This window comes from Prunus avium, chromosome 1 (genome assembly GCF_965620075.1).
Source record: "Prunus avium chromosome 1, drPruAviu1.hap1.1, whole genome shotgun sequence".
NCBI lineage: Eukaryota > Viridiplantae > Streptophyta > Magnoliopsida > Rosales > Rosaceae > Prunus > Prunus avium.
In genome coordinates, this window is record NC_142284.1 from 5,063,258 (window position 1) to 5,077,866 (window position 14,609).

Below are 14,609 nucleotides of genomic sequence, written 5' to 3' on the forward strand. Positions count from 1 at the left end.
ATTCTCCGGCGTCACTCTCTCTCCTCCAGATTTGAGGAATCTCTTTCCTCTTTTTTTCTTCAAATTTTATTATCTATTGGGCAGTTTTGGAAAATTTGGAAAGGTGAAGCTGAGAGAGCTTGGGTTCTGTCAGGGAACAGTTTTGGGGAGAAAAATGGCACCATGTATTGGTTTCTTCTCCAGATCTAAGGAATCTCTCCTGCCATTCCATTATCATAAAGTATTATCCTTTTTCACGTTTTCAGTTAAATATATTAAGCAAAAAAAAACAGAGAGAAATCAATATATGATGTGTGGGTGTTAAAGGAGTGACTGAAGAGGAAGTGAAACACCAGAAATAGAAGAACAAAGGTTTTTTTTACGGACTGCAAGAGGAATGGGGGAGAGAGAGAGAGAGAGAGAGAGAGAGAGAGAGAGAGAGAGAAGAGGAAGAACATGGGTGAAAATACTTTGTAAAATTTTATATTGAAAAACAAATTGATTGTGTGGGCTGAGTGATTGAAGAGAAAAAGATGAGTGAATGATGGTGGAGGAGTCATTTAAGAGAGAGATGAATGGATGAGAGAGAGGAATGCGGAAGAGAGAGGCGAAAATGGGTGCAGAACATTTTTTAATATTTAAAATTGAAAGTAAATTTAGCTGCCAGCTGTCGACATTTTATTGGCTTGGGATACTTACGTGGTTTGCTGACTGTGGCATACCTGTGACAGGAAAGTTTTTCTCCTATTTTGGATGACCAGAGTGTATGAGCAACATAATGACAGGCAGCAATGGAGAGTCCACGTAAAAATTTCTTACGGTTTCACATATTCTGCAAATACATGATATCAAGTGTACAACTAAAATCATAACTTAGAGGGTTATGTTTAATTATATTGTCCAGGCTCAATTCACCTATTCACAATCCTGTTTTTTTCTATGGACAAGCAAGCATTCATGTGGTTCAGGCAATCCATCTACCTGCAAAAGAGAAAATGTAATGACCATGCTAAAACAACAGTAGCAATAATAACAAGGGATTTTACCTAAAACTTAGCATCCAGTGAAATGATAGTTTGACATGTATGTCGCAGCACCACAGGCCATGGAAAACCTTTCTGGCTACCATCCCCTAAAGCAAGGCTTATGAACTTCAAAATTGTTTCGTGCATGTCATAGCAATTCCACCGTGTCTTTCCTAGAAGACTTGAACCCTGTCAACTGAGAATCGGCTGCTCATGTTTCCTGGAGCACCCAAACAACAACTTTAGACGTCATCCCCTTGTATCTGTATGAGTTATTTATAATAATTTTTATTCGTTTATCAGAATAAAAAAGTAAATGCATTTGAAGAATTGATACCTTGTCTTGAACTGTCTTTTGTTGTGAATTTCATGAATCCTTGGAAGATGGAGAGAACTGTGTTCTTCCCATATGAGACTTGCATATTCTGGATGATCAACAAAAGGATTTCTATTGTGCTGATAAAACTTGCAGACTCTTTCATTTCTCAACTTCTCTTCTCTTGAAGGTGGATCAATCTCATTCCACTTTAACAATGTAGAAAGCAGTCCCATCTCACTAATTGCTGCTACCACGTGCACCCAAAAAGTTCAAGCAATCAAGATCTATGCTCAAAGCAGCAAGGCAGTCTTAATTCTCGACTAATAAGAGAATATATGGATGCAAGAATGAACTCAAAAAATCCAACTATAAACCGCATTCCTGCCCCAACATTGATCTGTAATCTTAGCCACTTAATTATCATATAAAATGGCTCAACCTTTCAAGTCAGGTATATATGGTCTACGAAGATGCAACAGTGAAACCGCAATAATGTTGGAGGCATGGTAACAATAGTTGCATGATAAAGACAAGACCTTAGTAGGAACTTAGAGGGCTGTAGCTGGAGTGGAAATGGGCATTACGAATTTGTTCATCGTGGGCACAGTACAGCAGCAAACCAGGTGACTTGTGAGTCGTGACAGTGGCAGCAGATTTCCTAATAAAGTATTTGACTGCAGTGGTGGCAGCGGTAAGTGAGGTGCCAAGTGGAGGAGCCTATTGATGGCTTAAAAGGTAGAAATGAAAGCAGGGGCAAAGAGGATTTTGAAGTGGACTTGCTAGGTGGCAAGGAGTTTGTGAAATAGCGGTGGTTTATTTCTTTGGGCATGGGATGCGATATGACAGATAGGCTTAAATCTCAATTTTCACAGACTTTAAAATTTTCTTGAATTAGAAAGAAGACCAAACAAAACACTAAATTGAACTCTAATGAAGTTCATGGATTTTAAATCCATGCCTCCAACTTTTTGCCAAAAGTGCTGCTGGCCACAAGAAGCTACGAATCACCATATTGATATAAAATGAGATTCTAACAAGTGATTCAAATCAATTGGACTTGACTAGGCTCATAATACAGCACATCTTGGGGGACGGGTGAAAGCTACGATTGGGGTAGCCACAACAAGTATAACATAGACTTGGAGGCTGGTTTTTTGGTGATAAGCACATAGAGGCTTCTTTACACAACTAGGAAACTGGCAGCACTTCTTCTAATGGATGTTGACAAAGTCTGAAAATCAGGATGATTTTAAAGAAGGAATTTTTTGTTCAACAATCGGTTACAGCATGTCTACCTTTCCCAGTCGTCTCTAATGCAGACTCAAGATCAACAGTTACAGCAGGAAGAGAATCACACTCAAACTACTCAAAGGTACTTTTTTCCCTTAAACTTACAACTTTTTGGAGAATCTGAAAGGTGAAGAGCTGGGCCTCCATCTGGTTGACGAAACCCGTAACATACTGCCATGTACATCAGCGCCCTTGCAATATCTCCTCTATGCTGAAGTGGCATGAAACACAAATTCAGTTTAGTGATAATGCATATGAAACTGACTGCAAAGAGATTTAAACTAAACAGTAACTTTCTTGCCCAAACATAGTGACAACAATCAGAAATCCAAAAAGAACGTGATAAAGGGTAGCAGATGGACATTAAAAGAATTGATGTGCCAAAATATAGTAAAAAAACCTGTTTAGGTGGTGCCCATCTGTCCTTGTCAGTTTCCGTGTCCAAAGCAGCTTCTTTGTTTGCTGGCTTCAAACACTTAGTTGAGTTAACATTGCATTCTCCGTAGTATTTGTTCCCCCTGGATGAATTGACTGCAAGAAACTTCAACTATTTTACATCAAAGTATAAGAGATCTACTTTTCACATACGTAGAGGCAGTAACCCATCTACCATTCACATCTGCTGGGCGAATGTTGTGTAAATCAGTCAAGGATGGACCATCTTTTAACCCATAAGAACGAGGCCATAGATGCTCCCCTAGAAAACAGCAGCATTACATTAAATTCTCTCAAAAAGAAAAAAGGTAAACTAGAGCTTGGAGATTTTTATATCTAGCAGAGTAAAAATAAGCAGCCACAACTATAATAAAGTACAAACCACAGAAAACAAAAGCAAATTCAAAGAAGGCTGACAACAACAACAAAACTGCAAAACGAACAACACTTCATTTCAGTTGAACATGTTAGTAACCAAAAAATGAAACCAGTATCTAAACTCAGATTTTAAGCCAAAATTGTGTCAATTAACACTTAAATTAGTTGGATTAAGCAATCTAGGATATTTCCTCCTTACATATTGAAATTTATATAGCCTTCACTAATGTTCTCTATTTGAAGTTTCGCCATTTCAAAAACAATAAATATCTTAAGTTTTAAATTATATTTGTCATGGAAACATGAAGATTATGGGGTAGTAAACTATACAAGGTGGAGATGTAGCAAATTTATTAGCTGAAGCACTAATCATTAGAAGAATAGGCACAAGTGTTGAAAAATCAAAATACATAAGTGAAAGAAACCAACATCAAAATCGTACAAGCTGCAGTGAATCTGAGCAGTTGACTCACTATTCCATCCTTCAGGCTTTCCAGCTAACGACTTGGGTACAACCCTCAAGGAGTAAATTTCAACTCTGCATAAAAACATTTGTTGGCAAATTGGTAAAGAGTTACAGGGTAACTGCAATAATACAAATAGAACTACCAAAAGCAGTATTCAGCTTTGATAAGCACATACATTCCTGACGAAGCTTTGGGGTTGTCAACATCCGAAGCATCAAGAAGCTTGAGGGCATTCCACACCTATTTCCATAAACCATTAAGTCAGGCTTCTTGAAAGAAGCACCAAACCAGACTGAAAATTTAAGACACATATTAGTTGTACTATTAGTAGCAACAGAACAGTTACAGTAGTGAATGCTAAATACCTCTCTGTAGGATAAAGATTGGTGCCTGGCTATGATGGAATTCAGTATTTTCTTGAGTGATTTACCCTCTAAATGATCCGCATTGGCATAGTAATTGTTAACATCTTCACAAGCATACACAAAAGAAGGAGATGGATAGTCAATTGCCTCAGCATCAGCGACAAGATTTAGACAGAACAAGTAAAAAGAGATGACCTGAGAAACCCATCTCCATGAAACATTGATATATTCTGTGCAATTCCTTATGCCCCTAGAAAGAATGCATTAATCAGCCATTGCCCACTATCATTTTCACTTCGAGGGTCAACAAGTACGGGTAATTGAACTGGAATATTAGCAGCCCAGTATTGAAATATGGAAAAAGGTGAGGTCTTGAAGGTTACTGACCTTGGAAAAATGGTGGAAGACCATGGAGAGACCAAATGGTTCTCTGGGTTTCGGTTATGGCAAGCTAAGTTGAATCTTTGTATTCGTAAAGTAAAGGAACGTGTGAATTTGAAGTGGAAGATGGTGGTTCTCTTCTTGCAGTGGCCAGTGCGGTAAATTGCAGATTTTGTGCAATGGAATTTGGTGGCCACGACGGGAGACTGCATTCTCCGAGTGTAGAGATACCCCAACTTAACTTCTGGTTTGAAGTTAAGCCAACTGGCGGATTTTCCTTTTTAACACCTTTTCAATTTCTCGCTTCTTTTGAGATAAAATCTTTTCTTTTTCTTTTTTCTTTTTTGAGTGAAGGCCCTTGCAACACTAGTACAATTTCTAAACCATGTATAAGATTTCTCAATTTTTATTAAACATTTTTTCCTCTCAGGGACGTTTGGTTCGTGGGAAATGGGAATTGATTTCCCATATTTGGTAAGTTTGGTTGGTAGGAAATGGAGCTTTGAAATGGGAATTGATTTCCCATATTTAATAAGCGTAGTAGTTCTTGTTGTGTAGGATCTTCTTGATGATTTTCGCTCTATATTCAGCCATAAAGTCGTTGTTGACACTTGTTTGAATGACCTCTCCTTTTGCAATATGTTCCATGTAGAACATAACAAACATGTCACAATTCAACTCGCAAATAAATATGTGATTAGTTTTTGAATTATTGGAAATTTTATTGAATAGGTGAGTACAAACAATACTTCCGAATCTTCTATTTGTTGGGCACAATCTGTGACGTCTTCAAATAGATACTGACAACCGATGTGCAGTATCCAAGAGAGAGTTTGTTCTTCATTTGGAGATATAAGTCTTTTTGTTGCAGTATCAAGATTTTGTTTTGCCTCACAAGTTCTGGTTTTTCCCCGCTTTCGAGCAAAGCTTGTGCTTTTGTTTACGAGGCTCTAAAATACATGAAATAAAAATACAATGCAAGCAAGCTACAGCTGTGTTTTGCGTGAGGCTCAATGGTTTCAGGACTTTAAGCAGCTCTATACATTTGTGGACTTGGTTGCAATGCTTTGGCTAGACTTGGGCTTTAGAGCCCATTCTGGTTCCATTGAGGATGGATTTTTTACGTGGGTTTCACGTTGCTTCAACCAGCTCCATACATATGTGGATTTTGTTGCAATGATCCAGCCAGGCTTGGCCTTTTGGGCCCAATTTGGTTCCGACACTTTACATCCCTAAGGTAGTTCAACCCCAATTAGAGCCCCATTGGGCTTGCCAAAACTAAGTATTTATAAATTCGAAATCAAATCCTCCAACAAAGTGATATACTGACAAGGGTTGTCTGCTCAGCAAACATGAGAAGTTGACAATTGTGTCTAGCCTAATGAAAAATGCTTACTTACATGCCGGTGGTCTCAGCTGATATTCGAATCCACATGACACCATGATAGTGTGTATGTGTGTTAGAGAGAAAACCATTCCCCCTTCCCAACTTCGGGGAAGGGAAAAAAAAAAAAGCAAACATGGGAAGTTTTGAATAATTGGATATCTTAATCTATTCTAAAAGAATAATAACATGAGTATTCCAATATACAATGGTAGAACAAAACAGAGCACAAGCAGCCAAAGAGAATAGAAGAAATCTAAGTTAGGCTAATTGCCTAATAAAAGAAAACTATACATACTCATTGGATTTCTTCACCTAATAACTTAAAGATTCAAAGGAGATCTTCAAGTTCTTTTTGGTGAAAGGGGGCAGATCCCAACCCACCAAAAAAATCAAGAACGAGTCATCGAGGCTTACACAGAAACAGCAAAGGGAGCCATCAAATCAAAAGCATCTAAACTTGCCATTGATTTCAGCTTGTTGGAATTTTTCCCAAAACAAGAAAGTTTTCTTTTTTCTTTGCATTATATAATGATTCATGCCATAGTATAGGACAATTTGCTATGACCAAAACTGATATCATATCTTTGAAAATGAATATAAAGAATGGGGCAGCCAAGGTTCATTCAGAATTGGTGGACCAAAATTCATGGTGCAATCATTTAGCATAAGATTCGAACCTTTGTTGTGGATGGTAAAAATTGAAGTCATGATTTCCATCACTTTGATTACACGTACTTCAAATCCATTATAACTTCATGCCACCCCTGTGAGCACTACTAGCTATCAGCATAATATGCTCTGCATTTTATGACAAAGAGTTCTGCTCCCTTGCTGCCCCATTGTTTTTCTATTAGCTGTTGAGTTATATAATTTGATCAGGAAATTGAATTATTAGACTCTTTCCATATATGTTCCCGTTATAGATTCATATTCATTAGATGAAACGTCAATACAAATAAAATATTGGAGTAAACTAAAATTATTCAACCAAGGAAACAGCGCTTGCCATTTTTGAAAATGAAGAAGTTAAGTGGAGCAGACTCAAATTCTGGTATTAATGTTTGCAATGTTCAAAGGATTTTACATTCCTTTCAAGGCATCTCCTTCAAGCACATCTTCCATGAAGCAAATTTTGTGGAAGACTATCTTGTGGAGCTTGGGCATTCTACCCAGCTCGCCATGTTTGGTTATAGAACTTTCCTTCGATGGTGGTTAGCCATTTTCTTGCAAATCTTTAGATGTTGATTGGCCTAGGTGCTTTGTGTTAACACAACGTTGTAATTTCTTTAGATTCTTTAGAACGTTGTAATTTATGTTTTGCTTATAATAAAAAAAAGAACAAGAAGACTAGCTGCCTTGTGGAAACACCAACAAACAAGTTTGAATTAAATTTGCATATGAGTAACCAATTTGAACTTGAATTTCCATCCGAATACATGGCTACAGAATGTAATTAACTAACCTCATGACGAAACTGAAAACTTACTAAAAATGTAAAAGATACTCATGAAAGAAAACATGGGGTGAGTAGCAAGATATACAAACCCAACAGAAAGAAAACTAATATGTAATCAGGTTATGAGGAATTGAATTGAAGAAGAGTTGGATAGAGGAGAATTGGAATCCGTATTCCCATTAAAATTGTTTATTAAACTATGTGGAATCGGGGTAGGAATTGAAACTAATTTGATTACTAAAATGCACTTATTCTAAATAAATTATGAGTGCTGCTAAACAAACCCTAAAATTAACTGAGTACACCCTATAATCTAAGTATACCCTATTATTTAAATCAAAATGTAAAATTAACTTGTTAATGTATGAATTTTGAGTATTTCTTTTGGCTTCCCTTGACAATTTTGTAATAGGATTTTTATTGTTTTTATCAAGCTCAAGTTTAGATTAAGAATAGCTTATCTAGCTGTTTTTAACTATCAACTATCCTATGGAGGTTCAAGCAAATTGACAAAGGTAAATTTTGCATAGCATTTTCCAACTTCTGAAGATTATGACTAGTCAACCTCTGCCTCAGTAGGAATTCTAGCTCACTGTTCCAGCTGGATCCTACCCAAAGGTTTTTGTCCTATTCTTCAAAATTCCCAGCTGTCATTGTACGATTCTAACCTAGGGAATTTTTGTGTGTAAAAGCCAAACAATTCTTCATTTGGTGGCCGTCACTTTTGTAGGAAAGTTTTGGAAAGTTTCTTTGGAAACTTTTGCTTCTTCCTCAAGAGCCATCTTCATATTTTTCATCTTTGAGTTTTCCAAATTGTTTCTTTTTGAAAACTGCATTTGAAAAATGAAAATCTACATCTAGCTAATTAAAACACTCTCTCATTTATATCCAGGTCAGATTCAAGATTGATTTCTTCAAGAGTATGGTTTCTTGAAGAAATTGGTCATTCTCCTTTGAATCCAAATTTTGGTTTCGGTTTGAGTTGGAGCTTGCAAGCTAGTGCCATGGGATGAACGAGCTGAAGAAGGAGCTGACATTGCCATGAAGAACTAAGCTTCAAGCTTTGCTAAGTTGGAGAAGAAGATTGCACAAAGGAGGTATAGCTCATCTTCCTAAATAGATCTAGGTTTTGCTTGAGCTTGCTTGTATTCCTTTGTAAGAATTTTTTTCTACTTAGTGGATTGCCTGGTCGGTTGATGACCTCCAGTTTTTCCCAATGGTGGGTTTCTGGGTGAACAAAATCTGGTTTGCATATCTGTAATTTTTCTGCGTTTGTGTTCTTAGTGGTTGACTAGTCATCATTATCTGCTATTTGGTATTTACTTGATTATAATGTTTTCACACACTTCCACCATAGTTGTTGCTAGCACAGGGGATGCCTAGATTGATGGGTCCTTCTGAGTGCCTAGGTTGTCACTAGTATTTTTCTAGGGTTGCAGGTACATTGTGGCATGCTCTGTGTGGATTCTTGATTGTGGTTGTTCATGACTAGCAGTTGACTAGTCATAAGTGTTTTGGTCAAGGACTAAAGTGTGTGAAGCTTGTTGTGGTTGTGTTTGTGTCATTTAATTTACCCCTCGTCACCTAAGTGCCAATTTCAACTAAGTACACCCTCTTTAACTACCAAAATACCCCTAGTACACCCTAATACACTCTATCATAGAACACCCTAATACCAATCCTAAACTTAGTTTCTCTTTTTACATGAATATGAACCCTCTTTTCAGATTTTGAGTTTGCATCAAAATCTTTAATTTTGTAAGCTATTGTGAAAATATTGCCGGAGACATGGTGTGATTTATCAAACTTGCAAACCTTGTTGATCAGCGATTGCATGCAAATTAGAAAACTAGTGAACCTAAGACAACTTCACCTTGATTATTGTTTTAATCTAGAAAGTTTGCCAAGGGGAATTGCGAAGCTGACTTCTCTTAACACTCGATATGTTCGTTGTATTCATGTGATGATGAGGACGAAGCATTTAAGCTGGGAGATTTGAAAATTTTGAACCTCGAAGGGTATCTTCATATTTGTAGGTGTGGAAACTAAAAATTGTTAATGTGGCTGAGAAAGCAGAACTCATTAATAGAGGGAACCTTGTTGATTTGAATCTAGATTTTGATTGGAGTGAAGAGAGGACACTTGAAAATAAAATTATACTTGAAGCTTTACAACCACATCCAAATTTGGAATCTTTAGAGATTCGAAAATATCGAGGCACAACCATATCTCCAAAACAAACATTCAACGACACCTTCTTGCGCCTCTGTCATTGCTTTGCGTTGTTCGCCGTGAGCACTAAGCAATACAAAAACTTCTTATTATGGTTGAATATGGTGAGTAATGTGTTATTAAAATTATATAATTATATTTGTTTCACAATTCAATATATTCTTTTTGGTCATTTTATATTAGGGTGAATTAGTAATTCAATAAATAGTTTGATAGTAGGGTGTACTCAGTTAATTTGAGGGTTCATTTAGCAACACTTTAAATTATTGGGTTAAAGGCGATGGCAAATTTAGAATTTTAAAATTTGTGTGAGGATATAATGGGTAAAAAAGATGATTTCCTGATGGATTAGTTCTCTAGGAAATAGAATACCACCTCCCACCCAAGAGTCTAATTCCTCCAAAATCAAGAGTTGAATTCATGATTTTGTGTGGCCCCACTTGCTTTTTCATTCCTTTTATCTGAAGTAAACACAAGAGTAATTCGTAATCGGAATTTAACTCCTTATTTTGATTCCTACTACGAATCAATAAACATGGGGATTCAAGATTTAGAAATTTAGAAATGTGTACGAAAATGCATTATCATGTTTGGCAACTATATTGTTGGGAATGCAATACATTGAACATGGGATGGCAAAATGTCATACCCTCGACTTTTGTTCAGAATTTGTATCCTCGGAAAATTATTTAATGCACTTTTCTTAGACCAACTTATCCAAATACTACATAAAACCAAATACGAGAATAATATAAAATATTGTTTCTTGGTCCGATTTCTCGGTGGTCTGATTTCTCAGTGCTCCCTCCCATAGACGGGAATGAGAATTTTTCATTCTCATCTCCTGATATTAGACATGAACTTCATTCCGCGAAACAAATAAGCCATTTAGGGGCTGGTTTAGTGGTTTTGTTTAACCAAATTTTACAATTAATTGCTATTCTGTACGAAAAAAAAAAAGAAAAAAAAATCAGCAAATATGAGAAATCTGAATAATTGAATATCTAAATCTAAATTCTGAAACAATAACATATACAAATGCCGGAGAACCAAACAAGGTGGCTACCAAGAAAAATAGAAGAAATAAGCGATTTCCGCATCAAAAAATATCCACGTGCCATTTCGGTATCCGTGGTTGTCTGGAATATCTATCCTTCTCCTCGTGTGTCTAGCCTAACTCTAACATCCACATGCCTTCCAGTGTTCCCCTTCCTTTCCCGTTTAAGAACACACTAATAAATGTCTTTTTTTCCCATGAAAATTATATTCTCAGCCACAAAAATAAAAAATATTTTGGAAGGTAGTGAACTGGCTTTTTCTTCTTCTCCTATATAAGTTCTGGCGTCTTCCGTATAAAAAGGGTACTAAAAGCTAACAGACGGGCGGTGGAGTGGTGGTGGTTGTACGCTCTGTCCGTATACCCGGTCGTGAGAGAGAAGAAACCCACGTTAGCCACCTGGCCACAAGCTTGAGCTGTCGCTGTTGTTGCTGCTGTTGGTGGTGGCTCAGACTCTCATTACTCCTCGCTCTGTTCGAAAATCTGCTCAGCCCAGTGATTTCCGACACGCTTCTCGAATTTATTACGCTACTGCCACCACCACAGCTCCACGATCTTCTGCTCTCTACGATCCCTGCTGGCCTTGCTGGCCCCGCGGGCCCCGCTGGCACTGCGATCACCTGCTGAGCATTATTATTCTCATTCTGCTGAGGCGGCTGACGTGGCAACCCCTCGCTCATAATCATCTCCGACCGTAGATACAGAAGATCCGACGGCTGTACGTCGCTCCATCTTTGGTGGAGCCCGCCAGGGCCACAAGGCAACCCGGGGGAGATAATAATCCGGTGTTCCAACCTCGTCCTGTCCTGGCCCAACAGCAGCCCGTCTTTTCTCGGGCGGTCAAGGCATCCCCCGACGGTCGACGGTTCGCTCTTCTTTCTAAACGCCGTCCAGCTGTCCAGAGACCTCCGAAATGACCACGTCAGAATCGGGTTACCCGGTCTTTGCTCTCCGGCGAACGAGTGGCGCCCCGAAATCCGGCGATAACCCGGGTCATTCTCGATATCCAAAACGACGTCGCTGCTTTGCTGGCTGTGCAAGATCTTAGAGGCGTCGTCCACTAAGAGCACGTCCTCCGGGTCGACCCGGTAGCGGCAAAGCGGGCAGGTGGAGTGGGCGTCGAGCCACGTGTCGACGCACTCGACGTGGAAGGCGTGCTTGCACTTGGGGAGGAGACGGAGGACCTCGGCCCGGTCGAACCGGGTCAGGCAGACGGCGCACTCGAGCCCCTCCTTCTGACCTCGGAGCGACCCGAACCGGAAAACGGGTAAGGACTCGACGACGGAGCGGTCAATACCCGAGTTTTTGCGCTGGGTGGATCCGGAGGGTCCGGAATTGGAGTTTCTGGTGACGACGACGAGAGCACCGCGTTTGCAGTGCTTGGCGTAGAGGAGGAGGAGAAATGTGATGGAGAACAATGTGGTGAGGACGCCGACGATTATGGCGATGCTCGGCCGGAAGGAGGAGGCCTTGGCGGGGCCCGCGTTGGGTGGGGAAGGTGATGGGTTTGATGATGTGGTGGCAATGTTGCCGAAGTCTGGGGTGGAGATATGGCGGTTGGTGTCTGCGAGAGTGGGTGCAGTGAGAAAAGAGAGGAAGGTGAGGAGAAGAAAGAGGAGGAGGAAGAAGAAGGGGGTTGTGGAGGAGGTGGTGGGTTTGAGAAAGAGAAAAACAAGGCCCATGTTTTTGTCTGACGCAGTAGCAGGAGGTTGAAGAAGAAAGGGGTTTGGAGGGGTGTGAGGGTGAGAGAGTTTGTAGTTTTTGAGGCGCAAAATGGGGGGCTTCTTTTTTCTTGAGATTCTTGTCCAAAGATAACAACAAAATTAACTGGACAAAGGCATCTATCTTTCTATATCTCTATCAATTATATAACTCTTAATTATACGTTCATTTGCTACCCTCATTATAAATGAAGCTTATAATTGTAACTCGACATATCAAGGAGTAAATGCTCTTAATTTAATATCAGAGTTACAAACCTGTTTTTTAATTTTATATCTAAGTATGTTTATCTAATGATGTGACAATGTTTAGTTATTCAAATCTGCAATACTCATTAGTATACTTACACTTTATTTAGTGAATAAATACGGTGATTTTGGCATCGTAAGAGGTATTTGATAGACTACGTGATATGATAATGTTGTGTATATTTGATTCATCCAAATTACAAACACAAACATTGAATGATTTATTTTCAACAATTATCGTTTATAAGATTTGAACTCATGAGATTCTTTATCGAGTAAAGTAAAGGCTGAATGTCATAAGTATTGGCCACTTTACTAAATCTTGATTCTCACCAACGAAAGTCTAGATTGCATTATTGCATTACGATCACATTACTATTGCATTATTGATTCTTCATTTGATGGACAAAGACGTTTCAGAAATGAAAAAACAAAGACAATAACGGAACAACATGAGCACTGAGGGCAGCAAAGAAACACTCGTTCTGATGTGGAAGATTACATCCCATCTCCCATCCCTACTAGATAGATAGGCAAGGAAGATCCATAGGTAGGCTGTGTTTGTCAAATGCGGTATATACCGAATGAATCCAATCAATCAGGTATTTGTGCGTCACAAATTTGGGGGAAATAAAAATAAAAAACACAAAATAAAATATAAAATAAAAACCATGGTTTTGTAACTGAACACGTGATGCATGTTTGTTTGGGACCGAACGCAACAACGAACAGCCCACTAGGTTGGGCCCCCCTCTTTTGGTTGATTCTGGACTGGAATGGATTGAATTGGACTGGCGTGTGTATCTTCGTCCTGCGCTTTATCAGCTGCTATGGATTGGATTGGATTGGATTTTGTGAGAGTTTTTTAGTTGCAGATCAATCCAATTCCAAACCACCATTTTATCAGCTGTTCTGTTCTCTTCTGTTCTTTTCTGGGATAGGAATGGGATTGGGATTGGGATTGTGCCTTTTGGAACGTTGCTCTACTGAAATCTGTTTTAGCTGAGCTCATCTACCAACCATGCTAGTAACTACGGGCCTGCACAACCTTGTTTCAAGTTCCAACATACCCAAAAGGAAAGAAAATAATACAACATTTATGATAATTTAATGTTACTCAAGTTATAAGAAAATTCCATCAAGGATGACGTGGGAAATTCATTAAAGACGTATGCTACGGTTAGTCGCCTACGTAGGTTCGAGAAGTAGAATCCACAATGCATTAACGGTCAAATTTTACTTGAATGCATGGGCAGAGTCATGAATTATTGACACGATGAGCACCTTGGCCAATTCAAGCTATTTTTTTTCTTTGGGTTAGTTTAAACTTGTTACAAAACTCTAAATTTTGGCATCTCTTCTCTATGCATTATCTTATTAATTTAATAATGACTCACACTAACCAAATAAGGTACAGAGAAAGATATGGGAAGAGGAAAGCTGAGAGAGTTCTTGTTCATAATAAAAAGAGAAAAGAAAATAAAGCGGGAAATGAGATTCAAATAATGAACTTTGTAAAGTGTTGCAGTCTACCACCTATGTTTAACTCTATTAAAGTTTCTATTAAATTAAAGGGTGTTTCCGTCAATTCATTGTAACTAAAAAGAATTATAAAAAAAGAAAATTTTAAAAAGAAAAAAGAAATGTCAATCACCAACTAAGGAGTTCGATTACTTCTGCAATTAAACTGGAAGAAAGATGAGATTTTGGTGGGTAACACACAAAAAGATTTAGGCCTTAGTTTTCACATCATTTTCATAGCTCTTGGAAGATTCGGAAAAAGTAGACCTATGATTTTCATAGATCTTGGAAAAAAAGACACAAAGGCAAATTCTTCATATGGTTTTCATGGATCTTGGAAAAAATAC

General features: G+C 38.4%; 2 protein-coding genes across 4 annotated transcripts; both read right to left on the reverse strand.

Annotated features, from left to right (window-relative positions):
- Window positions 1-758: 758 nt before the first annotated feature.
- On the reverse strand, window positions 759-4,945 carry LOC110758332 (uncharacterized). 3 transcript variants are annotated; one of them, XM_021960162.2, is made up of 11 exons: window positions 4,646-4,815; window positions 4,454-4,508; window positions 4,259-4,362; window positions 4,069-4,133; window positions 3,900-3,964; window positions 3,224-3,310; window positions 3,014-3,144; window positions 2,719-2,824; window positions 1,342-1,570; window positions 1,026-1,224; window positions 759-960 (listed from the first exon to the last, which is right to left on the reverse strand). In XM_021960162.2, exons 1-10 carry the CDS (start codon window positions 4,667-4,669, stop codon window positions 1,197-1,199), a joined length of 894 nt encoding a protein of 297 aa, XP_021815854.1. In that variant the 5' UTR covers window positions 4,670-4,815; the 3' UTR covers window positions 759-960; window positions 1,026-1,196. The 3 variants fall into 3 exon arrangements, with proteins under 3 accessions (XP_021815854.1, XP_021815852.1, XP_021815853.1); XM_021960160.2 differs by having other exon boundaries at window positions 4,259-4,508; window positions 4,646-4,945; XM_021960161.2 differs by having other exon boundaries at window positions 1,342-1,567; window positions 4,259-4,508; window positions 4,646-4,932.
- Window positions 4,946-10,954: 6,009 nt separating this feature from the next.
- On the reverse strand, window positions 10,955-12,799 carry ATL43 (RING/U-box superfamily protein). The gene has a single exon (XM_021960168.2). The coding sequence runs from the start codon at window positions 12,451-12,453 to the stop codon at window positions 11,086-11,088; it is 1,368 nt and encodes a 455-aa protein (XP_021815860.1). The 5' UTR covers window positions 12,454-12,799; the 3' UTR covers window positions 10,955-11,085.
- Between the last annotated feature and the right edge of the window lie 1,810 nt (window positions 12,800-14,609).

Excerpts from the sequence above, each read along its gene's own strand:
- LOC110758332 (XM_021960160.2), bottom strand. The coding sequence starts at position 4,851 with ATGCAGTCTCCCGTCGTGGCCACCAAATTCCATTGCACAAAATCTGCA. Across the intron at positions 3,965-4,068 it reads CCCAAAGCTTCGTCAGGAAT|AGTTGAAATTTACTCCTTGA; the intron begins GTATGTGCTTAT and ends GTTTTTATGCAG. Across the intron at positions 3,145-3,223 it reads TCGCCCAGCAGATGTGAATG|TCAATTCATCCAGGGGGAAC; the intron begins GTAGATGGGTTA and ends AGTTTCTTGCAG.
- ATL43 (XM_021960168.2), bottom strand. The coding sequence starts at position 12,453 with ATGGGCCTTGTTTTTCTCTTTCTCAAACCCACCACCTCCTCCACAACC.